The sequence below is a fragment of the Echiichthys vipera genome, assembly GCF_963691815.1.
Source record: "Echiichthys vipera genome assembly, chromosome: 1".
In the NCBI taxonomy this organism is placed as follows: domain Eukaryota; kingdom Metazoa; phylum Chordata; class Actinopteri; order Perciformes; family Trachinidae; genus Echiichthys; species Echiichthys vipera.
The window spans coordinates 26818375-26845770 of record NC_139826.1 but is presented as its reverse complement, the minus strand read 5'-3'; the positions used below and the strand labels follow the sequence as shown (position 1 = coordinate 26845770).

Below are 27396 nucleotides of genomic sequence, written 5' to 3'. Positions count from 1 at the left end.
TAAATCAGATTAGCCAAGTTAGGCTAGGCTAGGCTAGCTGCCAGCGTCATGGTGCCTTCAGGTAATCCTCGTAAAGTGGAAAACCGACACGTTGTTTTACACAGTTACTAGATGCTCCTGAGCCATGACTGATGCCTCTTTTAATGTGAATCAGGCGGGGCGTTTTTCGGGGTACAGAATGAAAGTATTGCTTTTCCATGAAAAATATATTTAGGATTAATATTTAACATTTTTTTTGACGATGACTTTCTGTCACGTTCTGTTTACATTGTACCAGCCAATAGAGCCGGCATTGCGGGTTGCCAGGGTTGTCTGTTGTTTGGTGCAGCTACTGTAGGCTGGCACAGGGTGAAATGGAGTTTGCCAATCCTGCAGCTGCTTATTTGTCCCAGCAGCTGAGTGACCATTCATGGACAGAGATAAAGGAGTTCAACAGCATTTAAAGGCACACCAAAATGGCTACGTTTCTCCTTGATCCGTAAGCTAACTTTCATGTTTACTTAGCTGTAACGGTAACTGTCAGTCAAAGTCCTCTGCAATACTTGTTTTTATGGTGCGATTTGCCGGAGGGAACGGGCTCAGACAGGCTGAAACTGACTCCGGTCTTCTGTAATCTACTGTACCAGGTCAGACTAACCTGGCAACCCGAGTGCTTTAATTATTTTTTGTTGTTGCGACTACGATCTTGAGACACTAGATGACGGTGTTCTGCTCATTCTCCATATTCAACCTTTAATACATTTTAGAAATCATATTTACTTGTTTGTCTGTTCCTGTTACTTGCTTTGCATTAATGTTTGGTCTTTTTTTGTTTTTGCCTTATTACTGCTGTCTATCTGTTCATTTCTTTTTTTGTACATTTAAAGTGACCTTGAGTGTCATGAGAGTGTCATATATATATAATTATTTCATCTGAATGTCATTTTACATATGGTTCTTTCGAATGCTTTATATCTTTTATGAAAAACACTTTGAATTGCCTTGTTAAAAGGTGCTATACAAACAAACTTGTCTTGCCGAAGTAATATCTTGTGTCAATCAATCAACAATCGATATGCACCACCATATCACCTGTGGCTTAGTGAAGTGGACGAAAGAGGTTTCATATTTCTTGACGGATCCTTTCTTCTTCCTACTTCGTACATATTTCCTTTCCGGAGATAAATCCCACTCTTAATGTTGGATACAACAGTGATTCAGGTTTACCTTTAAGTATATACACTGAGTTGTGTAATCTGTTTAAATGTTAACATGGAATATGGCGAGGTGTCATACTGTTCTGCCTTGTGTTTAGGTGAGGAAAGGTGCCTGCTGTCATCACAGTCTCACTATTTAACGATCACACGATCAGCTGTGTGTTAATGCATCATTCATTTAACAGCTGTGCTGCACCCCCGTCACAGATGCTCAAGGGATTGTTACATAATGTCCTGTGTATTGGTGATCAGGGACCAACCAGAAGCTTCTTTGGCTTTTTGTTGACACCTGGGAGGAATGTTCTCTCTGCTGCTCTCTACTGGTCGGATGCAGCACCATCGTGAGACTCCAGTACATAAGTCTGCAGAAAACTGCTGCTGCACTGCTCCCTGTGGACTGAAACTTTCAAGCATGATTCACCTCTGACCACACCCCTGTTGGTGATGACACACTGCCTTTGACAGCTGATGAAATACACCTGCTGTGACATCACTGTTTTTGTTTTGATACAATAGGCTCATTGTTTTTGTCTAAATGTTATGCCCTTGTTTTTGTTCAGCTCCAGCTAAAATAAATACATTATACTGTATGATCTATACACGTATGTGATTTATGATCACAAAAGACAGTATGGGCATCATTCTAACTCAAGGACCACTAGTCATTTCAGAGTCACTTTGCCCATTACTTTAATAACTGTGTGATTATTGGATGGCAGTTTTCTATTCTTTAAGTTTTTTAAAACAAAAATAGCCTGAGGCTCCTACTCATGATCGATGGAGCATCTCAGAATACCTTGTCTAAAATACATGAAAAAAGGTGTGATTCATTGTTCTGTATGCTGAGAATGTGTTATTGCTCAGACACGTTGTTTGAGCTTTATCAAATTTTTCCAATTGTATTTTAAGGTGGATTTTCTGTGAAAAGCAAGGCAGAACAACTGCATGTCTTCCCGTAGGATAAAAGAATAACTAAGTTTACTCTTACTTGGTTTGTGCAGCCATGACGAGAAACCTCAGCATCTCTTATTGGGAGATCCATGACATCTGCATGCTTGTCATCTTTATCAGAGACTCTCTATTTGTTCTAAGTTTATGTATAAGAAAAGCAACTCACACCATCTTCATCAGCCTCTTCTGGGAGATCCAAGACAAATAGAGAAGAAAGTGGAACATCTTTTCATCGCTTTCTCTTTTCAGCCTTTGTTTTCCAAATTTCAAAATGCCAGATCCGGTTCTCTTCAGAGGTCAAACTTACCTCTGGGTTGATGACGTGAGGAAGTAAAATGAGGCGGTTTGGATCACACATGACACAAGTACAAGGCATGATCGAAGCTTTCCATTACGCTTTGAATGAGCTTTTTGGGTGTCGTCTATCTCTCATAAAAGTAATATTATGGGTAACTATGGAAGTGTTGCATGATATTAAGATAATAACATTTTATTGTTATCCTATTACGACCTTAAACTATGGCGTTTAGACTTGGCAAGCAAGGAGTTCTCACTAACGCTCACTATGAGTTATAGCCTGCTGGAGGGAATGTTGATACGAAGCTGCAGTAGTCTTTTAACCCAGACACCAAACCAGGCTTGTGTCGCGAATGTACAGCTGCATTAAATCTGTGATGATTGTTCGTTTGTAGAAGATTTAAAGATGGGATTACCATGGCATGCACTAATGAGAAAAAGTAGGGTGTAGTTTTTTATAGTACACACATGTTTGTGTGGATGAATGCATCACTGTCAACTTCAGTCTACTTGTACTAGTCTACACTTGTGTCCTTGTAATTGTGAAATATCACCTGTGCAGCTGGAGTAACTGAGTAAAACACTGAAAACCTGCGTATAAACACCAAAGTATTAAAAGACATACAGTAAGTTTGTGTCAGTAATGTGCTGGTGGGGAGCAGGAAGTGGCTTAGGAGCATTCTTTCCACCCATAACACTCAATAGTGCTGTCACTATATATTACCCAAACACATTGACTCCTCGGTTGCTGAAAAGACATTATTGCAGCCTGTAAAATTTATTGAGCATCTTGGAAATTCATGATTTTAATTTGGTTGATTTTTGGCGTGAATGTGTGTGTGTATGTGTGTGTGCGCCTGTCTTCCTCCCCGCCTGCCTCTCTGTAAAATAAAGTTTATACTGCCTGGAAATAGACTGTTGAAACTTTATCGACATTGATTTTGTTTTTCAGTTGCCTATAGTCATTTTTATTTCTTCAAATATTTCAGTTTAATATTGCAAACAACTTCACAACATACAAAATGAATAATATTAACCCAGAAACATGTCAATGAATAAATTTCATATATGTATATGTATATATATATACATATATATATATATACATATACATATATATATATATATATAGTTTTTTTTAATATATATCTTGTCATCTGGTGGGGATAAAAAAATAAACAGCAAAGCTTTGACAACAGCACCTTGACATAGTATGTAATTCCAACATTACCTTGAGAAGTTTAGAACAGTAAACAGATAAATTACTTGAGAGGAAACTTGTTTTCTGCTGAATATGTAAACGGAATGTTTTTGGTCAGCATTAGATCCTTTTTTGTAAGTGGAGGATTTCTCAATTCACAATTGAAGCAGCATGCAAGCTTTTGAAGATGGAACGGTCCTCTCTCCTTTCTTGCCTGTTTTTTCCCCTTCATTTTCTAATTCTTGGCAACATAAACAAATCACAATGTCTTGAGGGATGTGATATAGTAATTTAAACTGGGCGCAAATGACTGATCAGATTTTTTTTAATTGTTTACAAGGTCATGAATATGTTCAATAAATAGACTGTAGTATCACTTTTACTGTATAAACTTCATCTTTTTTTACATGCAGTCCATAAAATTTTCATTTGACGGAATAATTTACCCTGTTATGTATATATACAAATAGATATTTTCTCTTTATTCTCTTTTTTAAACTCTTCAATAAAATCTATACATTTTATACACTATCTCCCTCTTTTAATGGTCAATGTGCATACACATGAAGTGTCTATCCTTATAAACCGCCAGGCAATCTTCTTTTTGCTATCCATGGTAAGCGCTCGCACGTAGGACTGGGTTGTCCTGCATTGGGAATTATAATGCCGCTTGTCTATTCCTCTGCAGCCCTCCTTTGTGTACCCCATGGGGTTGCATTTGGTCTCATAAAAGTATTGCTTCAGTTGGCCATTGGGGACAGGGACCTTTTCCATGACGGTAACTGTCTGCCCAGACATGTCTATTGCCGTCTTTTTATCCACAGCTGTCACCCACTGGCTAATACTGTCACACACACTGAGCTCTCCGCGCCGTGAGGGATCGGAGTGTCGCCGCACCCTCATGGACATATTAGCGGCATCCAGATAGTTTTTGTATTCCTCCAGGAGAAAGAGCAACGGCGGCTCCAAAGGCACTTGGTTGCTGATCATCACTCTCGAGTCGTACAGGTCGACATCTTTGGTCTCCGCAGTGACCACAGAGGATTGGCCCCCACCTCCCTGGCTCTTATCAGCCCCCTGTCTCAGCTGCGCCGCCTCTCCCTCCACCTCCAGCAGCTCCTCTATCACCTGCTCAAATGTGTCTGTGAGTGATGGCAGTTCCCCGCGCTGGCCTGGCCCACCACCACTCTGTGGAGTCCCATGGCCTCGTGCGGCCGTCGCAGCAGCGCCCAAGTAGCCTTCCGTCCGATGGCCCCGCATGCCCGGGGCGTCTCTCAGGGGCGCAGCTCTCATGCAACTGAAGTATGAAATAACCATAGTAAGGAACAGGATGGTCATCACTCTTCTAACCTGGTGGAACTGGAGGGGGAGAGAAAGACAGAAGAGAGGAGGAGGGAGGGGGGAGAGACAGAGAACAAGACTGTTAGTCAAAGAGCATTTTCAATGAAGTTAGCTTATTCTTGATCCATAATGCACTATGTAAGCCTTTCTTCATATTTACACCCTCTCCTCTTTCTTTTCAAGCCAAAAAGAGAGCCAGCTTTGGAGTAATCACAAAATGTTGTTATTAAACTGATATTGGCGCTGTGTCATCAGTGTTTTCAAATTATTTGCAAACTGTTCCTATGTGAGGTTTGGCTTAGACTTTTATTTGTTGGCAGCCGTGCACAAAAGCTGCGCTGAGCATCAAAGAGATTGTTTATTACAAAAGATAAGATCACACAGATAGATGTCACTACATCCTTACAGGCTTGTTATTATTCTTTATGAGCTTTTTTTTTTTTGCTGGTGTGTTAAACTAGAGCGTGTACTTTTATAATGGCTAAACCTGCCATTCATCCCACACCGCCTGAATCATTTTGTCGTCTTGTCAGTTCTGACAGCTCAGACCTTCCCCATAGTTTGAAATGTTATAAAAAGACATGGTGGATTTCCATATTCTTAAACTGTGTGTTTATTAGAGCATGTTGGGCTGCAGCCATGTGAGGGGCAATTGTGAACATGCACTAAATGTGCTGCATGTGTTGACATAAGGATATGGTTTTGTTTGTTTTGTTTGTTTGAAGAGCTCATATTATCTTTTGACTGTGACATTACCCCGCTAACAAAATCACCATTATCAACACTCAGGGAACTTCCAACATCGATAGCACTTACTGAGTGAGTGAGTGGGAATTGTTGTGTTTGTATCCGCTCGGACAAACACTGCTGCTGCTGCAGTATTATTCATCTTTTTTTTTAAAAACAAACAAAAAAACTGGTCTGTGCTGTAAGACAGGTCTGGTACCAAACCTTACAGTCATGTACGGGAATCAGGAGTTTGTTGAGGGACACTGTTTGTTTATGGCAGGTGGATGGCGAGAGTGAACTGCAGGATGAACTAACAGGATGTCATGAGGAAACTGAATGATAGAAAGATGTGTCATCCGCCTTCTGTACTGCTGAATTACCGATTGGGAACATCTCACAAGACAAAGCATTGACAGGGGGGGGGGGGCTGCAAAGAGTCACAAGGAACCAGGTGTAGCGGAAATACTGTACATAAATTGCCTGAGCACATATGCATGTCTTACCTTTGAGAAGCTCTAAGATTCACAAGAAATTAAAGATTTGGTGGACATCAGACGGCCCGAGATATAAAAGCAACCGTAATGAAAAGAAAAATCTAGATCTTGCTTTCCACAGGGGCTCATTTAAAAATAGCCTGACCGAGGCTTTGACTGCACTCTGCATGTCCCAACTTGATACAGGAAAACACTGGGAGAAAACACACTCCTGCTTCCTCCACCCAGGACGGACACAAGGACCTTTACAGTCAGGGAGCAGCGAAAACCCCACCTTAAAAGCATTTGTTTCATTTCTTAATTGGTATCAGGGGCCGTGGCTGCAATTAACCAACACCACGGTGACTGCCATAGCGATATCTCGTCTATAAATAGATGTGCTGGGAGTCTCACAGTCTCTATTCAGAATATCACATCCTTCTTCTTAATGAGCCACTCATTCCCCGAGCTCAGTGACGTGCACCTCCAGAGTGTGTGTGTTAGGGGGAGGGCATGGGGAGGGCCTGGCTTCAATGTGTTTGCAGGGAGATGGGGGGGGGGGGGGGGGTTATTTTCCTCTGACCAATTAAGCCAAGAATTAGGAGCTAATTGTCCCATTTTATATTCAATTCTGTTTATAAAAGAATCCTTCAATATTGTTAAGGTGTTTGTTCCAATAACAAGAATCCTCTGTGTGGCTTCCCAGCACAGAAAATCATGTAGGTTTACGGATCCAGGCCAGTCACGAGCTTTATGTGTAGGATGCATTTAGGCTGATATTATTATCAGTATCCCGCTCAAGTGGTTCCACTTCCACATGACGGAAATTAAGGCAGAGGGCTGATTACTGTTAGGCGTCAAACTTCATGCTGGAAATGGTGCAGACGAAGAGTGCTGCATCTTCCGTAACAGACCACAGGGGTAATATTGCAGTAGCAGGGGGTGGAGAGAGTGCCAGCGTCATTTCGCAGCATAACAACCACAGATGACGTCTCTTCCAGGTCTCCATAGGGGAGAGAATGGAGGGGAGGAGGTTGCTGGGGGTAATGCCACTCAACAGTGTGCAATTGCATGCCGTTCCCCCGGGTATCCTCACACCGGGAACAACAAATTATTTTATTTCTATCTCTGTGATTTCCTGTTTCCATCAGGACAATCAATATGGCTTATGCTCTCAATCAACATCCTGTTAAAATGCGATAAAGCCAATGAATCATTTAATTGCTGTGGGACTGGCGGAGAATCTCTGGCTTATATCTACTAGAGGCTAAATGTGACAACTGATTGGTTTGCTCTTGTTTTATACATCCAGCGAAGGAACATTTTATGTGCACTGCTGGATTGCAGTTAATGAAAAAGCGGCTTGCGAGTTAACACGATGAACATGAATAATAAAGCGAGGGAGGAACTACATATGGAGGAATGTTTGGAATAAAATGTACTTTTTTTCGAGCCTGTGGAGCAGCTCTGTGACGACTGTTTTGGTAATAAAAAATATCTCACACGAAGAGGTGGTTGGGCACAGTTCCATATCTTTTATCTTGTGTCTTGTGTCCTGTGTGACTGTTTAAAGGAACATTTTTGAAATGAAATCCAGATACAGCCCACCAATCCAACTGTGTCACATAATAAATTGAGTGTCGTGGCTGTCCAAGTATGACATTTCTTTTGACCAAAAACGTAAATCTCTCTAGGTAACGGCGAGATAAGGCCTGCAATAACCGCTGCAAACACGCCTTTGTTCAAGACAACACACGCAGAGCATGAAACACCCAGAACAATAGGAGCAGGTGAGTGTGTGGACTCTGTCGACTGTTTGGCTTTGACGTCTCTAAATGACCACCTGTTCATCTGCTTTAAGAGCGTGGCTGTATGGTAAGGATATGTAACTTACCCTCGCATTTATTCTTTGTGCCAGGTGGGGATTAAAGTGATAAATGCTTCCTTTGACAGATGTTGAAAAGTTTCTCTAAAGCATGAAAGGGCTAGCACGGCTAGTGTTATTACACATTCAGTAATGTTCCCCAGCCTCCCCGCACATGTCAGCACACTTTATGGCTTTGTCTTTACGAACAGCGTGCACGATATCTCAGGAACCGTGAGGTGGAAAAATAAACATCAAACATGAGAGATGAAAGGGAGGAAATGTGCCCACTACATTTGAATAGAAATGTATGACCTATAGCAACATTTGTTCTCCGCTGCTACCACTGCTCCCTTGTGGGCATACGTCTTTGTTCAATTTCTCAAGAATCGTGTCGGGTTAGAGCTATTTACCTAGCAACATGTTTTGTCACGTTCAACATGTTCGACACACGATGCCAAATGTTCAGTAGGAAAAACATGCAGCACATGATATCGACATTTTTTTACCCATTGGACCCCTTGTGTGCCACAATGCAGCACTTAAAAAAGGCAATTAGAGTTGTCTGCAGTAATGGCTGACACATGTGGAAGCTTGCTTCCTTGAGATCTGTTTTCAATCTGACACAGTTTCAGAGCACGTTTAGTAATAGATGAGCATCACTAAGGGATTATACCTGGCCTCCAGGCCAACCCCGGCCACTGCCACAGACAGCCCGGCATTCAAATAGCTGCTGAGTGATCTGTGCTATCCAAATGAGTCGTTGTGTCTCTCCCACACTGTGTGCGACAGTGGACATTTTAAAGACCACAGTAGCAACACATACCATATGGGAAAAATCATAAATGAGGCCAAATACTCACCCTTAAATGTGAAAAACTCTAGTTTATCACTGTTAATATGCACCAGGATTCTCATTGTATTATAATCTTACAACATATTGTATTATTATAGCTCATTTTTTCACCTATAAATCACCAACTCTGAAATATAACCATCAGACTTACAGCTCCACATTAACAGCACTGCAGTTTCACACTTTGTGCACTAGATGGCGTGTGAGACCGTGGAATAATAAGAGCTTATTTTCTTTCTCCCCCTTCACCATCCTCCCATCTCTATTTCCCTCCCTCCTAGATAGATAGATAGATAGATAGATAGATAGATAGATAGATAGATAGATAGATAGATAGATAGATAGATAGATGGATAGATAGATGAAAAAACATCGTCTTTGGACTGTGCATAATTATAAATATGCTTTCAAATTCACTCATATGCTATTTTGATCACAACTCTGACAATAACGTTGGCCCTAATGTGAATATTTTGTAAAGTACATCACTAATTCGTCGTTAAACCATCATCTATAACCAGCCCATGTGTGCCGCTATGATCCCAATATTTTCACACGAAGCTGTCAAACGTGAGCCAGCTTTCCACCGCTCAATAATTGGGGCTTTATTTTAATCATTTTTGGCCAGTAATTTGAAGTTATTCAGTGCGAGCACACAACACCAAGAAGTAGATCCAACCGTGTATCTTGGCCGACGTTAGCTGGGCGTTAAGGTCTCGGGTTTCCTATAAAGTCTTAATGAGTTCATCAAAGTTTTTTCCCCTCCAAAACAACCATACAAAAACTGTCTGGAGTTTTTTTTTGTGCGTGTTTACAGCACAGGAGGGTCCGAGGTTATAATAGCCTATAGAGCAACACCCTGAACAAAGACTTTATTGAGTTATTTATGAGCAGAAAGTTGCCGTTAAATGTTCAAACGTGGCTGATTTCATACGAAGGCGCACTGCTGGATTGTTTCCACTTTGTTACTTACGAAACACTAATAACAAGCCACATTTGCTCTGGCTGCCCTAATAATGAAACAACATTTTTGTTTCCCTCCCCCTCGAGATTACATCTGCCGAGCCCGTGCTCTCCTCTGGAAACCCAATCAACATAATAACTCTAGTTTTTTATTAATGAACGAAAGGGATAAGGTTACACATATCCCCTCTCTCGGGCTGCGGCGCTGTCTGTTCGCAGGATAACCGGACTTGATCGAGCTACTTTTACACACACGCACGCAAGCACACGCGCGCGCGCACACACACACACACACACACACACACACACACCATACACACACACACACATTGTCTTTTTCTCAAGCAGACAGCATCAAACAAAGCCAAAAGTGCTTAAAAACAACTTTGTGGAAAAAAACAAACAGACAAACAAACAGACACGTACCTCTTACTGCCCAGTCGTAAAACAGACCATTCAACAGGACAGTAGTGTCATCTGGGATGTTTTGGACAACTCCCTGAGTAATTTTACTGAAGCGAATATGTTTCCTTTCTGTAACCGACAAGCTTCAGGATATCTCTTCAGCTTTGGAGCAAATAGATTAAATTATTGATGGTGGAAATTGCATGGATGAGGTAATGCACTCCCATGGCTGCACGGCTCCTTTGGAGATCGTCTGAAACTGAAGTTGTCGCATGCTGAAACGCCGCAGCAGCAGCAGCAGCACCACGGGATGAGAGACCTCTGGAGCTGAAATGAGGAGCCTCTTTGCAACTACAGTAACTTTACTACACAATGACGCTGCAACATGTGACCTGCCGCTGGCTGACTGGTCGCCGCCAAACTCCTGTTTTAACAGCCCCGAGGCGGAACTATTAATGCGCTTTCAGCGTGCATTATGTGCTTTTGTTTGTCCGCATACCGTGCAGCCCGCATCCACACTCCATAATGTCTGGCGATATATAAAGCACGAGTGAAGCCTCTTCGCTTCCGTATTGAATGTGTCATGTATTTTTTTTTTTTTAAGGTTTTGTGTAACACCGCGTCTCCACCAAGTCGTGATACACTGCGTGCCATTTCGAGATGGCCTATTTGTGTAAAATTAGATATTCTGAGAATTAAAAATAAGCATTTCGTGTACTGCTCTGCAGATGGTGAGGAGGCAAGCACTTCATATCAAACTATGCTTTAAGACAGAAGGTATTTCAGTGTAAAGTGTATGTTTGTGTGCGTTTTCCCACCATTTAAGGCATCCAACTCCCTCTCACTAGATTCTCACAACTTCTCTTCTAATGTCCTCTGTATGAAGTACAATCCTGAGTGATTTCTATCATTAAAAAAACATGAATATCAGCTTAGAGGGGGGGTTATAATTATGCTGCTGTGAAATATAAGAGGTGTTAAAACATTTGGATGGCAACAGGCACTGGAGGCTAACAAAGATGTGAACTCACTGAAAACAATTCTGCCTCTCCTTGCTTTTAAAGTGAGCCATCTCCACAACAGATGGGTGACTCCTCTGCAAGTGCTCTGCAGTGAAGTCACCAGCTTTCACAGGTTATTATTACCAAATGTCAGCTAAACAAACGCATTTAAATTATATACACAGAGCTCTCTTGGAGAATGAAAGCACCTTGCTTCTTGATGCTCTTGTTTCATCTCATTGGGAACAAACTGGGATCAACTCATCCGCTTAATAATGCGGAATTCAAATAAAAGTGTCAGTGGAGCCACAACCTTTCAATGGGTGATGAACGTTTGGAAACTCCACCTCTGATGAAAACAAGAGTGAGCTTAATGGGGAAATAGCAGCTCATTATCCTTGCGACTTGGCCCTGGTCCAGTGCAAAGATTTATTGTGATGTGTTTGCTATATTGCAATCATGATTCTCCCTACACAAGCTGGAGAGCTTGTTTGGCGTGTACCAGTATGGGAGTGGATGCTCACACCTGCTTAATGAGTCACTCCCACATCCAACACACCCGGGGACATGCCAAGATAGATATAGTCCTCCCCGAAGGCTCACAGGAGGTGAGGGCAAACTCTGGATGACAAAGAGTTGCATCAGCAATCACTGAGCGACATGACTCCAAAGAGGATAAAAAAAAATGCACACTGCACAAGGGGGCTGTTCCAAACAAGTAATTCATAAATAAATCACTTGGCATCTCATTAGAAGAGCAAAAACAACAACATGGTCCCTCTCATTTCTGCTAATACAACACAACTGAAGGTGGCGTATCAAGAGAAGTCTTTTGGCTTGCAATGTGAGGACTGAAATTCTGAATGGAATGAATTAGATGTCTAATAGCTGGGAGCAAAGAGGAGTTGTGAGCGGGATGTTTTTGACTCCTCTGTTTGAGGGTCAAACAGAAGCATGACAGCAGTGGCCTCTTATAAGGCAGCCAGGAGTCTTTCTGAAAGCACTTTTTTATCTGAACTGAGGCCTAACACTTCTGTAGGTTTAGCATTCCTTTATACGGCGCCACAAACAATGATTCAAACTGTCTAAAGAGTTGGGAAAAAGCATGTTATGTGGCCAATTTTAACAGGTTTTTTATGACCCCTTTCATGGGTAAACACCCAGGATTCAAAGTAACAGTTGGGTGAGTCTCTCCTCACATCTTCCCTGCTCACAACCGTTCGCCTGCTTGTGCAGCAGAAAGAAGAAACAACCACAGGGGCTGACAACACGACACACTTGTATAACCTTTCAAGGCTTCTCTTGCCAAATGCAGCGCGATGCTGACAGGTCCGCACTGCCGAAAGCTTGACTTAACAAGCAGAATTATGCCTCCTTGTGCCAGAGAGGAACCATGTAAGATGGACAAAATGACATTTTGCGAAATGTCATTTTCCACTGGGGATAAAGGAAGGCGATGATGGTATTTTATTATTATTTTTTTTTTTTATCAAAGTGGAATTGCATTCCTCCTCTGAGAAGCAAACATGTCCACTGAGAAAAAAACATTTGGGTATGAGGTTGGATGACGTCAAACGAGCCGAGGGACGAGCTGAAGAACAGCTGAGAAAACTCCAGACTGATTAACAGGTAAACCCAGTACAGGCCTTTTTATGATCACGTGCTGGAGTGATGGTTAATGTCATGCCTCCTGTGATGACATTAACCTTTATTGTAATCATCAGGCATTCACAGACGACCAGTCTTCTAAACTTATACACACTCCTCCCTCCACATCCTCATACAGCTGATACATTATTTCTATAGTAGCACAGACTGCAAATCACTCCATAGCCCATTAAGCCTCTCTCTGTCTCTGTCTCTGTCTCTGTCTGTCTGTCTCTTTTCTTGGCTTATGCCCCCCCCAATCCCATATAACCTCAGCATCAATAACGGTTGCAAGGTACACTGCTGAATGAAAACACACCAATCATGCCACAAAATTACTTGGAAATATTTGTTATGAGAACTCAGAAAGCAGGCATTTTTCATTTGCTGCACAAACGAGGCTGTTGGAGAACCAAATCAATGCCTTGAATTCGCCTGCTGCTTGACATATCCACCATATGCAACTACAGATACATCTTTTTTTTCTTTTACATAAATGAGTCATTTCCCCCGGATAAATAAATAAATATCAACATATAGGTTAGTTCAGTCCTCACTTTTTAGTCTATCCGACATACAGGGAACACATATATGTTTCATTATTTGGGGGAAGTTGCTCGGATTCAGTGGTGCTGTGCTGCACACACGCTGACACACACTTGAACGGTTTGCCGGCATGATCCAACATTTCCTCACACGCGCGCACACACAGCGTCATGAATCAGTCCCGCAGTGGTCCGACGGAGGCTATAATATGTCATTACAGTCGGAATGACTCTGTTTTATTAATAACTCATCGTGTCCTCCATCACTGTAAAAATCACAATCACGCCACTGTGACGAATAACTGATAATTAAAAGGTTCGGAATTAAAGGTCCAAGGCTTCGTCTCCTGCCAGAACTTGTTTAAACAAGCCTGTTAATTGGATGAAAAAGATGATGATGATGATGATGATGGTGGTGGTGGTGGTGGTGGCGGTGGTGACTAAAGCAGCAGCAGCAGCAGCAGCGACGGCGGTGGCGGCGGGCGATATAGCCTATTTTCATAATGATTAAGATGATTAATTTTTCGCTCTAAATAGGCTTTATCGTGACGCTGTGAGTCGAGATTTCCTCCATCTATAGCCCAAACAATCAGCAGTCTATTTATAATTTAGATCAGACATCAGCTTGGACAAATAGACAATGTTATAACATTTCATGAATGAAAACGGAGTGTAGCAAGCACAATCCGAAATCGAGTTTTATTAAAGAGACACACCTATTGCTTTATATTAACAAAAAGAAAATGTGACGTCCTTAATTGAAAAACCGGATTTCGCCAAATCCCTTTAGCTCCCAAAGTGCATGAATTGATCGCAACGGAGACAAAAAACGACACACAAAGGCCGACATTTACATGATGAAGAAAAAGGTATCAAACACATTATGAAACGATTAAGGCTATTATTAGTGTTAATTCTTATTTCTGCAGAATGCATTTATTTGTTTCCTCTCGTTAAATAATTAGGCCTATACGAAAGAATTTCATCTGATTTTTGCAATGAAACCTACCATCAGGTTTGTTATTGACGCCCACCCCAACTCTGCAGAGCTGAGAGTGCAGAGAGGGAGAGATAGAGAAAGAGAGAGGGAGAGAGAGAGAGGGGAGATTCTCGGTAAAGATAACACACGCGGAGACGCACGCACACAGTGGCGAGCGCACGCAGGCGCACGCCCGCACACAAACACACGCAGCCCCATTTATGGACTGATCCGCTGACGTACATTGCAGAAAAGTGCTATAAAAAAACCTTCATACATACAAAGTGTGTCGTGCCACCCCACAGACCCCTCCTAACCCGCCTCCGCTCATCCCTCCTCCTCCACCCGACGCGCCCACGCCCACACCATAATCCCACGTCTCCGTAGAAAAAAAAATTAAAAATACTGCTACATGGCCAGAAAATAGGCATTCTGCGAAAAAAAAAGATTATATTTATAAACAAAAAAAAAACCCGCCAGAAAAAGATCTTGCAATAAAAAAAAAAAGAATTCACCTCGCTTGTGGTTTCCACGAACAAAAGGCCAAATATTTATTTAAAGTATCACAGTTTTACTGATCTTATATGAAGTAAAACGCCTATCGTTTCGTTAGATCAATTAATGATTGATCATAATTTATGAAATGAACGCCTCTGGCAATGGTGAGCCGGAAACGTGGCTATTATATTTGAGACGCAGTCTTTATTAAAGGAGCATTTTTATGAATATCGAGAAGCCAACTAAGTAATATGAACTATTTTGGTATCACTGACATATGGAATTAGGAGTAATAGGCTATAATATACCGACACCGAGCTGCGTGCATTACATTGGTGGGTAAAAATGACCGAAAACGGCAGCAAGAAGTCACGTAATTCAAATGCCATTAGGATTATTTCTAGATACTTTCGTTTTGGAGTATTTATTTGAAAATGAAGCGTGCAAGAAGGAGCCTTGATTAAAACAGGACTGCCAGTGGGCGTTGGGGCTTTTCTCTTCTGTTGCAGTTGTTTTGCCATGCGATTGCTTCGTCTTGGATCAGAAATCTTAAATCTTTGACCACAGGGGAAAAAAAGAAGACAAGAGAGAGAGAGAGAGAGAGAGAGAGAGAGAGATAGGAGGAGAGAGGAAATAGACAATATCCACCGCTTCTGCATCGGTGCGAGACGATTTTTTTTAGGCTACAAGTCCTTCAGGAGAGCCGAGAAATAAAATCCCAGAACAGTTTTTGTGTGATGATCATCTACATCTAAACAGCCTCACGTGATAGACTTTTACGCGTGCGTTCATATGGAATAAAAAGAGAAAGAAAAAAGAAAAGAAAAATCGATGCCTCCCGAACAATTGCATATCAAGCCATCTTATCTCTCTCCATCACGTTCAGCCATAACATCTGTCAGTGGATGCACTTTGACCACGCCCATCTTTATTGTAATTTTACACAGGAAATAATAGGAATATTTGTACAGCCTTACTGTGAAGTAGGCTCGCTTTGGCAGAAACCCCGCTAAATTACACGAGTCAAAGCGATGAATTCATCTTTTTATTTGAATTTCTCCGTTATTCACTCGTATTGCCTGGGTTTGACAGGTCGACACAGAGCCGCGTATGGACAAAAGAGGGGGGCAGGGTGGCAGGTGAAGTGAAAAGCACCTTATGAATGAAACCGTGGAGCGGTCGTAGTAAAAACACAAGTGATTTGATGGCGATGACGGGAGGGGGGGCGATGGAGGGGGGGGGGGATGGAGGGGGGTTGAGGGGTAAAGAGTAGGGCTATTTTTGGTCGATAACAAAATCCAGAGGGTTTGACACAAAGACAAAACATGAATGCAGCAGACCATACAAGATAAATAAGATAGATAAGAGAGACAGACACATAGATAGGTAGATAGATAGATAGATAGATAGATAGATAGATAGATAGATAGATAGATAGATAGATAGATAGATAGATAGATAGATAGATAGAGATGGAGGTTTTTCCTGACAATTCTATGATATGCACCAGCACCAGTCCTCCAGTTCGTGCAGACTGGAAGGATCACTGCAGCGTCTTAAGTCCCATATTGGGAGCATGATTAGGCACAACGCAACGATTACGCAAATCATGTTGCAGCAGTGTTCGGAAACTCCAAAGAAAAAAAAGCAGAAAAAAAAGGAAAGAGAGAAAGCTGCATATGAAAAAATCCCAAGCACGAAAACGATTCCCAATTCAAACGCTTCAATGGACCCAAAGCCTATACATGCATGTGCACGCACCGATCTTATATAAATATAACTTCTTTTTTTAGAAAAAAAGAAAGAAGGAAGATGGTGTACGAGATGTTCGTCACCTGGATCGGATTTCATTTCGGAGTTATTTCGGTCACTGATGCCCACAATGAACACACACTGCCAAGGCAGAAGGCTGCATGCTGTAGTTTTTTTTTTTTTTTTTTTTAAAGCCGAAGTTCATTTGAGAAAAAGCCAGAAGAAGCCCGCAAAGACGACAGCAACAAAAGAGTGACATGAAAACAATGGATTGTGCTCTTACCTTTACAAGGGCTGACAACCACTATGTGCGTGGTTAGATCTCCGCGACCAAGACTTGCATGTCCCAAAGTTTAACGCAGTGTGGGGGGGCTTATAGGTACCGAGAATGTGGTGTGCAAAAGACCAGACGACCTTACATTTCAACTTTCACACTGCTCTACAAAAAACACATCTTAAAGCACGAGCTCTCTTAATGGCAAGCGCTTTTGTTTTTTCTTAATCCTTTTTTTTTTTTTTATGAATAAAATTTGCCTTTTTTTTCTCCCCTCTCTCTTTAGAATCCCGTTTTTTTCCGTTTACAGACCACAGGCTCCCTCAGAATAGGCTTACCAAAAGTTGAAAAAACAATCCCAGGTTTGGCAAAGGGGGGGCTGGGGAAAAAGAGAAAGAGAGTTGGCGTCCACTCGGCGGTTTAGTCCATGCACGACTCCGGTGCCTCTGTCCAACGTGCTGAAAGCATAACACAGCCAGGGTAACTATGAGGGGCCAAGGAAATATCTATATACTTTTGTTTGAGTGCCCACTTTAAACTGCTTTTTTTTACTCTGCTGCTTCTCCGCGTCCTGTCACGTGTATTTCACCCCCCCTTTGCCAAACCAGTCCGGTTAATATTTGATCACATGTTGGTCGGACATTTCCTTCCACAAAACACCACCTATATCACAAACGCCGGTTCAATTCAGTGTACAGTCGCTTCCAAAAAGAAAGGCTCCACTCTCACGCCAAATACCAAACGCTGACAACGAGACCTATTGTTCTTAATGTCATGCTTATGGGCAAGTGTCACAGGTAAATGGCACATGTTGCATTTTTTTTAAGAAACACGGGCACCGCACAAAAGGAACATACATATGCATAAAATATAAAGCCCCTCGCTCCACTGCCAACGCACACACAGTCTTAGTCTCCAGCCTGCATCACATCCACACATTGCGCGCAGACACAATGCAATATTTCCTTACCCCTCTCACTGTACCGGCATATCCTGAGCCAAAGAAATGCCTCACAATCTTTTTTTTTTCTCACACAAGCTTTATCAACATCAGCCCTCACCAGACATGGGTCTCGATACTGAGTTTCTCAAGTAGCCACTGAGTCCAACCCTTCCAGCAATGCGTTGCCGGACCAAATAGCAAGCACGACCATTTACTGCTAATCATCCTTTTACATGTTGTGTGTTTCCATTGCTACTTACCATGTTCCCCTACGCTGTCCTGGAGATAGAAGTGTCTTAATATCCACTCACTCCAAAAGATGCTGGTAGGTAATGTGTCTTGTTTGAAGTCATCATATGAGAACTTCTGCTGTGCTCAGTAGATCGCCCACCACTTCGCTGACTTATGAATCTAATAACCCTTTGCAATGTCGGCGTGCTTAAACTCTCACAGGCAACACCTTGGTGGCTCTACAGTAAAGACAAATATCAACAAGCCTGGGTTGTCAGAAAAGCTTGTACAGATATACGTAACACCCTCGCCCGGACAACGCCATTAGGGGTCTTACGTGATTGAAATAAGCGACGGCAATCCAAGTTTATGGGAATACCATTCCTGACTTATCGCTCGTTCACTGCCTCAAATGTTTAAATCAACATCGAGAAACAATTACAGTCACCTTAAAACAACTTCTGACACATATCCATATATTCACGTGTTTGGTGTTATAGACTGTTAAGTCCCTCTTTGGCGAAGGGCCATAGGCCTATTACGCATACGCACAACTGGTCATTTGGATTTTTCTAACACGGACGATGCCTTCACAAAACAATATCACATTAACAGCGCCCCTGTGCCTGCCTGTCAAGTTCTCGAGGAACTTGTTGCTGCTCAAAAAAAAAAGAGAGAAGAAGAAACCCCCCTGTCGCTTTCTTTTGTTGCTGCATGACCAAACACTCTCATATATACTTACATTCAGATTCTGTTAAACTGCTGCGTTTCTTTCACCGGACAGATAAAACAGTGGGAGGGGGACCCAAAAAAAAGTTAATCCACGTCCTCCAGAAGCGTGATTATACACTGATAGGAGCGACCAGGGCGTTTAAGAAGCCAGGAAGGATACTTTTGAGATCAGGAATATCTGGAAGTTCAAACATGAAATCTGTTTTCAGTAAAATTCCATCAGTTGCACTGCCAACACTCAGCCATCTGATTGTTATGCAGTGACGAAGCGCTGTGCTTGCAAGTGAAGCCCCAAATGTACTAAGTGACATGAGTAATAGGTGATATTTGCCTGACTCGTTGCCAGCATCCCCCAAAACTTTCTCTGTGTTTTTAAGAAAAGTGTCATTCTTGCGGTGTAAATCACTTTTTTTTTTGGTCATAGTTTATGGAAATCACGCAGCATGGGTGGCGCGTTTTTTGAAACCTGTGGGCGTGCGTCTGCAAGGAGACAATAGCATCGACCTGACATCCTTGGACTACACTCACAAAACAACGACAAAAAGAAGCGGCTCATCAAAGTGTTTAAGGAAACTTGATGCATTCAGACCTGCTGCTACCCTGGCACACTGTAGCTTTAAGGGGGAGGGGGGGCACTATGCACTTTTTCATCATATAGGTTCTGAAATATGAACATTTGAACATTTAATCAACAGCTTTATGACTTCAGAGGGGAGAAAAACATGCCGGATTCTGTGTTGTCATTGTCACTTGTCAATATTGTACCACCAAACTTCTGACACATTTCAAAAGTCTTGTCTTGGCAGACATGGTTGATTCTAATTTGGTCTGACTACGCATGTACTCTGTCATCTTGCTTGTAGAGGCAGTGGCAAAATGTAAAAATAACCAAAAAAAGTTATTTTCTTTGCAGTTTGTGTCAATACATTTCTGTCTCAAAGACACAAGATGGCATAATCAGATAAAATTAGAATCATGATTATTATTTGACTAGAAAAAAAAAGATGTACTTTTTTCATGTAGCATACAGGCAACAGGTGCTGGACTTGAGATTCACACATAGCTTATTATCCTTGAACTCACTCCTTTGTAAATGTAGCCTTTTCACACGGTGGCTACTCATTACAGAAAACGAATAAAAGGCGGTGACGTAAAGAGAGAGGTAACACATATCAGCACGGCGTGGACAGCATGCTGTGGATGAACAATTCCCTTCATTCGCCGCACATGATTAGATGATCAGGATGTATGTGTCCCATCACCTCTCGGGCTCCTACCATCATCCTACTCCCCAGTCCTTTTTACTTCCTGACGTGGTAACTTGACTTGCTCCTACTTGTGATGTTGTTAACACTTCCTCTGCTCCCACAGCTTTTCGCAAACTCTGTTACTGACTCATGCTCGTCCCTTTTCCACTATCCATGCCCTCCCCCGCACTCTTCACCACAACATCTTATGGTTGAGTCTGAGGTCACAGATCAATCACTTCATCCCCTGAGCTTCATATGACTGCATGGCATTTTGCTCTATGCACTGCCAAGATACTTCACCTCTTTTGAGCTTACTCTTGGAACTTTTAAGTGTTTGAGTGGAATATATTTTGGCAGAGGGAGTGTTATTAAACTGTGTAGCCAATGGGCTGCACCGTGGGATAAATATGGGGCTGAATCCGTACCATTACACATCTCTGTGGTCTGTAAAGAAAGACTGAGATTGGGGGTAGAAATTGATATTCATTAGGTACAGTAAACAGAGCGGAGAAGATATGTGATGTTAGAATAATAGCCGGAATAGTTGCTATTTAGTGGTTGGCTCTCTTCCACTTGTTGTTATTACTCTGTGTTTTGTGAAACAGCCTTCACTTTCAAAGCAGCAACCCGCCAGTAAAATACGATCTTATGTGGTTTAATCCAACAGTCTGCCTATAAAAGCCTGGAAATGAATCCCAGCTCCACCTTCTCCAATGACAACTGTTCAAAATTAATCACCAAAAAAAAACAACCCATCATTAAAGCCATTTTAACATTGCATCCCTGTTTACATCTGCTAATTACATTTGGGCCGTGTCTGGTCTCTGGAATCATTATGAAAATGTAGAGTGCCAGCCTAAAATTTTGAGTCTATCAGCACTTTCATTCCCTGTTGCAGTAATGACAACTATTAAGCGAGGATGGATCTATGTGTATCATTACTCTGTCTTAATCTTTGTTCCATAAATATTGATAACAACAGCCCCACGTCATGTGTTACTAGTACCTGTGGTTAAAAATAGAAGGCCTGCTGATGGCAGGTTATCTCTTACTGTCAGATGCCCCTCTACCTCTTGTATCTACAGGAAGTTGAGCTCTGGGACAAACAAGGAGCAGACAGAAAACAACAAATACTCAGATTACACACCACTACATCAAACTAAACAAAAATCAAACAAATTGTAGCTTGTTGAAAATGACCTGCCGCGTATATAAAGTCTTTATTCATTTACGTAAAGACATAATTTCTTCATAATGAATCAGTCAAAATAGCTTAATCCAGTCAGCTGCTGACAATGTGCTTCTTGCTGTACATCTGTCATTCTGTCGTGCAGCTTCATAATATTTCTGTGGAGTGAGGAATTAATTATCAGGCGCGGTCGGTGAGTCAGAGCTCAGGTCTTTAGAAGGTAATGCAGCCCGTAAATAATCGCCCTACTGTCACCGTACTTCACACTGATGGCGAGCGCTGGATTTGTGCTAATTTCGCCGTTCTATGTATAGTGTGATGGACAGTGTCAGGACGGATGATATTTGGGTTGCCCCAGTGGCTTGGCAGGCTGAAATTGGACTGAATGTGCTTGAGTGATATTGAGGGTTTCTATCTGGCTTTGCTGCCTACAGTATCATCCGTCTTCTCCCAACCATCTATTTCCAGTTAAACACCAGGTGACTATGTAAACTCTGTCTTTAGTGCCTGAGGGAAGAAATCAGGAGCTCCGGTGGTGACATACGAGTGCATTGATCGCTGCCTGTCTGCCATCAGCTTTATGACTGCCTGGATGAGACGGGTAATATGGGCCTGCCACTGGAGTGGGAGGTTGCCAAACTACAGTAACAAGGAGGGTAAACACACATCTAGAGTGTCTTCGATAAGTTTCATTAAAAAAAAGCGAGCACAGAAATATGGATCCAAACTTCAACCTTAAATCAAATATCGCCCCAGGACTGCAAGTTATTCATGATCAAAATGAATGCAATGTATTTTAATTCTGGTGCACTGAGACGAGAATGTGTGCGAGTGTTTGTGTAAGCTTGAATGTGCGCACATTTGAATAGATGTATTTGCATCTTGTTGCTTAGCCAAAGGCAATATTGGTTCCCAGTGGTAGTGACCTGAAATTTTGCATGCACGGCAACTCTGCAAATGGTAACCCCTTTATGATCAGCCAAACATCGCACAGTAGAAGTATGAGGCACTGACCTTCAATGCAGTACATATATGTAACACACGTCGACAGAGATGTTCACATTTCATGATTGTCTCTCCTTCACCGTTTTTCTGCTGAACTCTACGAGGAAAGGAGAAACAATAATATTATATATATTATATAAGTCTGTTTGTGTTTGGAGTTATTTGGTGACTCTGGTCATTAATAGTCCTATTTGCATGCCACAATGTCTTTCAAAGAGTCAGACATACCCTTAATGTAAAATTAAAAAAAACTGAAAAGTCGACTGCACAAGTAAAATAACAAGTGATTGATTTTAATAGCTTGCAGATGTACAGAAGTCATTTCACAGCAATACTGCATGCATACTGAGAAGGTAGGTGGTAGATTATGAGTTCAGATATTCACTATAGCTCCTTTCCCACTGGACAAAAACCCCACAAACACCCACCAACATCTGGCTTTTGTCTTTAGTGGGAAAGGTTACAATCAGCATTAATTCCCGGGACAATGACTCTGCAGTAGTCACAGGTATTTATCGACTTCAGCTCCTATTGGGAGCCAGGTGGACATGTTCATTTTCACCCGTTTTTCTGACGTGATGCTATGCTCCGTCGGTAACTTCTGCTTCTCTCAGCCACAAATGTCGTCCGTCTCCGCCTAAGCAGAGCTGGGACATATTTTCAAATAAGTCAGCACCGACTTTGAAAGAGAGACTTAGATAATAAACGGGTGATGCATTGCCACTAGCCTCCATGCTGTTGAACGTGGCATACCAGAAAAAACAAAACAGAAAGGCATACTCATCTACTGGTCACAAGAAAGGAGTCTGTCGCCACTTTTTAATGTGTTTTCCTGTGTTTTAAAAACCCCTGCACATACACACACATTTTAGTGAAAAAATGGGTATTAGTGTGATTCTGTCTGAGACCAGTGAGGTGGACTGAAGCAGCACACAACTGTTGATCTCTTGATGAGAAAATGGATCTCTAAACTGGACAGTGAGCCCACATACATCTTCTTTTACACTATATCAGGAAACACAGGGTTCCTTAGGTTGTCAGAATAGTTAGTGCATACGTTTCTAGTATAAACACGAACCATTGCAAATACCTAGCGGAAAAATCTATTGTAGGCTAAATACACAGTCAGACAAGGTCAGCAACCCTGCGAAACGTATACCAGCATTACTCAGGCTTTCAAACAAAACCGTTTTTTTCAATATTTTTATGTAAAAGCTCTATTTTACGCCCCCCCTTACTAAAATGCCTATGTGATGAATATAATCTTTATCTGCTTAAGCATTTGTGGGCGCCCAGGAATGGATGGGTCAAGAGTTTTATCTCTTTACTGGTCGTCTGATATAAAGACAGTAGCGGCAGCCTGCAGAGGAGGTGGAGGCTCGTGACTTGGAGGCTGGAGGTTGAAATCCCCGGACTGACTGACGAAAGCTGCGTAGGGAAGCAACACTGTGCTCAGCCTCAACAGCAACTGTCAACAAGTGCTGCTGCACGGAGTCACTCAAGTCCCAACTGTTCAGTTACAGCAGTGTAGACTGAGGCAGTATACTGGGCAGCTCCCAGGTGTGAGTGTGTGAACTTTCTCTTTCCATTGTCCGATTAAATAACTGCTTTTAATAAAGTCTATGTTTGGAGACTCAAACTGGAAAACGTCATGCAACACCTACTAAAACTTCAAAGCTTATTCTCAACCGTGGAAACAGCAGTTGAGGAAACGATCTCAACACAAAGTCAATTCTGTAGCTATCAATCATATCATATGATCTTCATCAGCAGACAGAGTTTGCCACGTGGGAATTTGAAACCACAAACACAACTACTAAACGCACCTTTTAGTAAGATTGTTTTCTCAACTGCAAATTATTTATTTTAGTTTACGTAATGTTATTTACTTTTAAAATACAGATGAACCTCATTGTTTATTATTCAATGTGTTCTTATTAACAGTTTAGTATAATATCTTACCAAGGGTTATGCACAGCAATTCCTTCGTCCGCAGTGGTTACTTTTAGGGAGGTGATGGTTTAGGCAGCAAAATGACTTGGTTAGGAAAAGAGTACATGTCATCGTTTGGCTTGGTTGGTACATGAACACTGCTGGGACACAAACACCAGCCCCACCGGGTCAAAGTCCTGAAAGTCTCACAGTGATAGAAAATGAGAGAAAATAATATCCCAACACTCGGTTTAAAGCCTAAAGGCGTAAAGTGTAGAAATGGCATGTTTAGTCTCCGTTGGTTTCTTTGCAATTTCTAAGGAAATAGTCAGGCACATGACCCCCCGCTGTAAAACTGTTTAATTTTTACACATCATTTGTTGTCCTGCTAAGCTAAGAGGCTATTAGCTGTTTCTTTAAATCTACTATAGTAATATGAGAGTCGAACTTATCTAACTCTGCACAAAAGCAAATAAGCATTATATGGACTTGTACTTATATAGCGCCTTTCTAGTCTTCTCACCACTCAAGGCGCTTTCACAGAGTTTGTCACATTCACCCATTGACACAGACATTCACACTGATGGCGGTGGTCCTCTACATACCATCTAATCTAACCATTCACACCACACTTACACACAAATGTGCAGCACGGGGAGCAATTCGGGGTTCAGTGTCTTGCTCAAGGACACTCTGACATGTGGACCTGGGGAGGTGGGAATCGAACCGTCAATCTCTCGAATGTAGGATGAGCCACTCGACCTTCTCTACCACTGAGCGACAGTCACACAATGTAAAACTGTTCCTTTAGACTGCTCAGCACAATAGAAATAAACATCAACAACTTCATTGCAACTGTCTAGCCTGATATTGCCAGACCAGATTTGCAAATGCGAGTTAGTCTGGAACCTCTCAGCTCATTTTCAATAAAACTTGATGTAGTGCTGAGTGATGGCCAAATGTAAGTCTGTAAGTCTACAGCATTAATATGTCTGCGTGTTTTGCCATCAGAATTGGAAAACAGCACTTCCACAACAGCTGTATCTAAGTCAGGTTCATGCTCGACCGTCGTCTCCCCAGCGCGAGGTTGCATGAGGCAAAAATGACGTCTTCACGTATTTTGCGTTAAGCACGAAGGCTCTGCTAGTTGTCAGTTATCGTATCAACTCACCCCATACAGATAAGTGGTTGTGATCGACCCAATCTGGCTGGAAAGCTGTCTGAATGGAAGGGGGACCACACGTATCTGCCAAAGCAAACACAACAAGAGTTTGCAGATTCGTCTGGTTCCCAGGCCATGCAAATTCCAACTGCCGAATAAGATTTTGTGAAATATTTAAAAGCTCCACAAAAGCTACTAAATAGTAACCTGATGAGCCAGATGGCTTGTTACACAGGAGCATCTGAGAAACCGTCATTGGAAACTGTTTGGAAAAAGGGCCGGCGATTAAAAAAAAAAAATACTTGGCAGGTGATTGGATGAACCATCTGTCCATCAAACTCCTGCTGAAGACAGTCAGAGTGTGAACATCTTTTCCATCGAGAAAAGCCTTCAGCGCCGTTCTTTGCCCACTTTGTCCTCCAATGCTGATGTAAGTTGGGCCGTTGCAGCATCTGACCTCTTTAGGAGTCACCATTGTTGTTCTGAACAAACAGTCACCTCTCTGTGTCCTCACACACACCCAAACCACGCCCGTAGCTGCCAGTAGCTCCTCACAGGACGCAGATTGGTCCGAACACATTACTTGAAGCCTGAAAGGATGGATTTTCTTTCAATCTCCTGATATTGCGCAGTGAACTAGATAGACCTTGTGGCGAGATTATTTTGCCAACTGTTGTTATCATGTTTTCATATTTAACACAGTTTTTATGATATTTTATAAACCAAACTTTCTCGATAAACAAACATGGCCGGGTGATGTTTTTTCATATCTGAACTGCATGCCCCCAACTCCCTGTCAAGCCCCCCCCCCCCCCATCTCTACAATAACGTCAAACAAGATTCCCCATTACAGTTGACAGACAGACAGTAGGCACAAAGTTTAAAATAAAGGTCTTAAAGTGAATAAAAGCTTTGCAGTGAATGGTGAGGGAATTGTTAAGGATAATACAAAGGAGTGGGATTTCTCGTGCATTTGTCTGCGAGGGATATCCCAGCCAAAGTTTCTCTATACATCAAAGGGCCGCCGCAAATAAAAGCACACTTGTCAGGGGCGAACAAACTGCCTCCTTTGTGCCTTCTACCAGCCAAATTCAGGCACACAAAGCCTTTGGATGTACAACACTGCAAAGAAGACATACTATTCAGATGACATGCTTTGCTCCCTCTCTAGTGGTTTGCTGTGTGCTTTTGTCTGCCCTGACCAGGACAGATATATAATATCACTGGATCAAAATCCTTTCAGTCTCTTTTACTCCCTGTTAAAGACTCCCGTTACACTCCCTCCCCCATACACTCCACTATTCTTTCTTTTCTTAAACAAAGTAAACTTGATGCAGCCAGATAACACTTGCAGCCCTCAGGCCTAATGCCCAAAAATGAGTCTCAGGTTCATTCAGGTTTTTTTAAGCAAAGGGTTTTGTAAAAAAGTGCGGTCAGACAGACTGGACACGTTTCACTGTTGCCTCAGGAAATCTTTGTCCTTTTGCTTTAAACATCTGTTGCCTGCATCATTTACATTCCTGTGAAATAAATCGCTTTGAAAGTTTTTTCCATGCCAACAAAAAACAAGATAAAAGTCATCTCACCGCCTGCACACACTCTGACACGACTCACAATAGCACGCACGCACGCACACACACAACTCTAAATGTCCATCCAAGTACAAAAAACACTGAAGATGCATCAAAATAATTTGGTTTCCTGTGTGAAATAATGTAAATATTTTAAAATTATATTACTTTATCTTTATTTTTCTCATTTAATCAGGGGTTAAGTCATCCTGAATCCTTGTGCTGATTATTTTCTCATTACAGGCTTGTGAAACATACATATTTAAAAAAACAGCACAAGTTGCTGTGCTCACATTGCTTTGTCTGACCAACAGTTTCCCCTCAGAAATGCAATTGCACATTTAGATAATTAACCGATGATGAATTGTTGGCGGCTAATTTCCTTTTGATCAGCTTATCATTAGACTGA

The 27396-nt window shown here is 41.9% G+C and overlaps 1 protein-coding gene across 3 annotated transcripts; it reads right to left on the bottom strand.

Annotated features, from left to right (window-relative positions):
• Positions 1-4173: 4173 nt before the first annotated feature.
• bdnf (brain-derived neurotrophic factor) lies at positions 4174-18021 on the bottom strand (the record flags this gene model as incomplete). 3 transcript variants are annotated; one of them, XM_083913098.1, is made up of 2 exons in its annotated part: positions 17943-18021; positions 4174-5004 (listed from the first exon to the last, which is right to left on the bottom strand). In XM_083913098.1, the coding sequence occupies exon 2, from the start codon at positions 4981-4983 to the stop codon at positions 4174-4176; it is 810 nt and encodes a 269-aa protein (XP_083769224.1). In that variant the 5' UTR covers positions 4984-5004; positions 17943-18021. The 3 variants fall into 3 exon arrangements, with proteins under 3 accessions (XP_083769224.1, XP_083769225.1, XP_083769223.1); XM_083913099.1 differs by lacking the exon at positions 17943-18021 and adding an exon at positions 14479-14530; XM_083913097.1 differs by lacking the exon at positions 17943-18021 and adding an exon at positions 10298-10439.
• Between the last annotated feature and the right edge of the window lie 9375 nt (positions 18022-27396).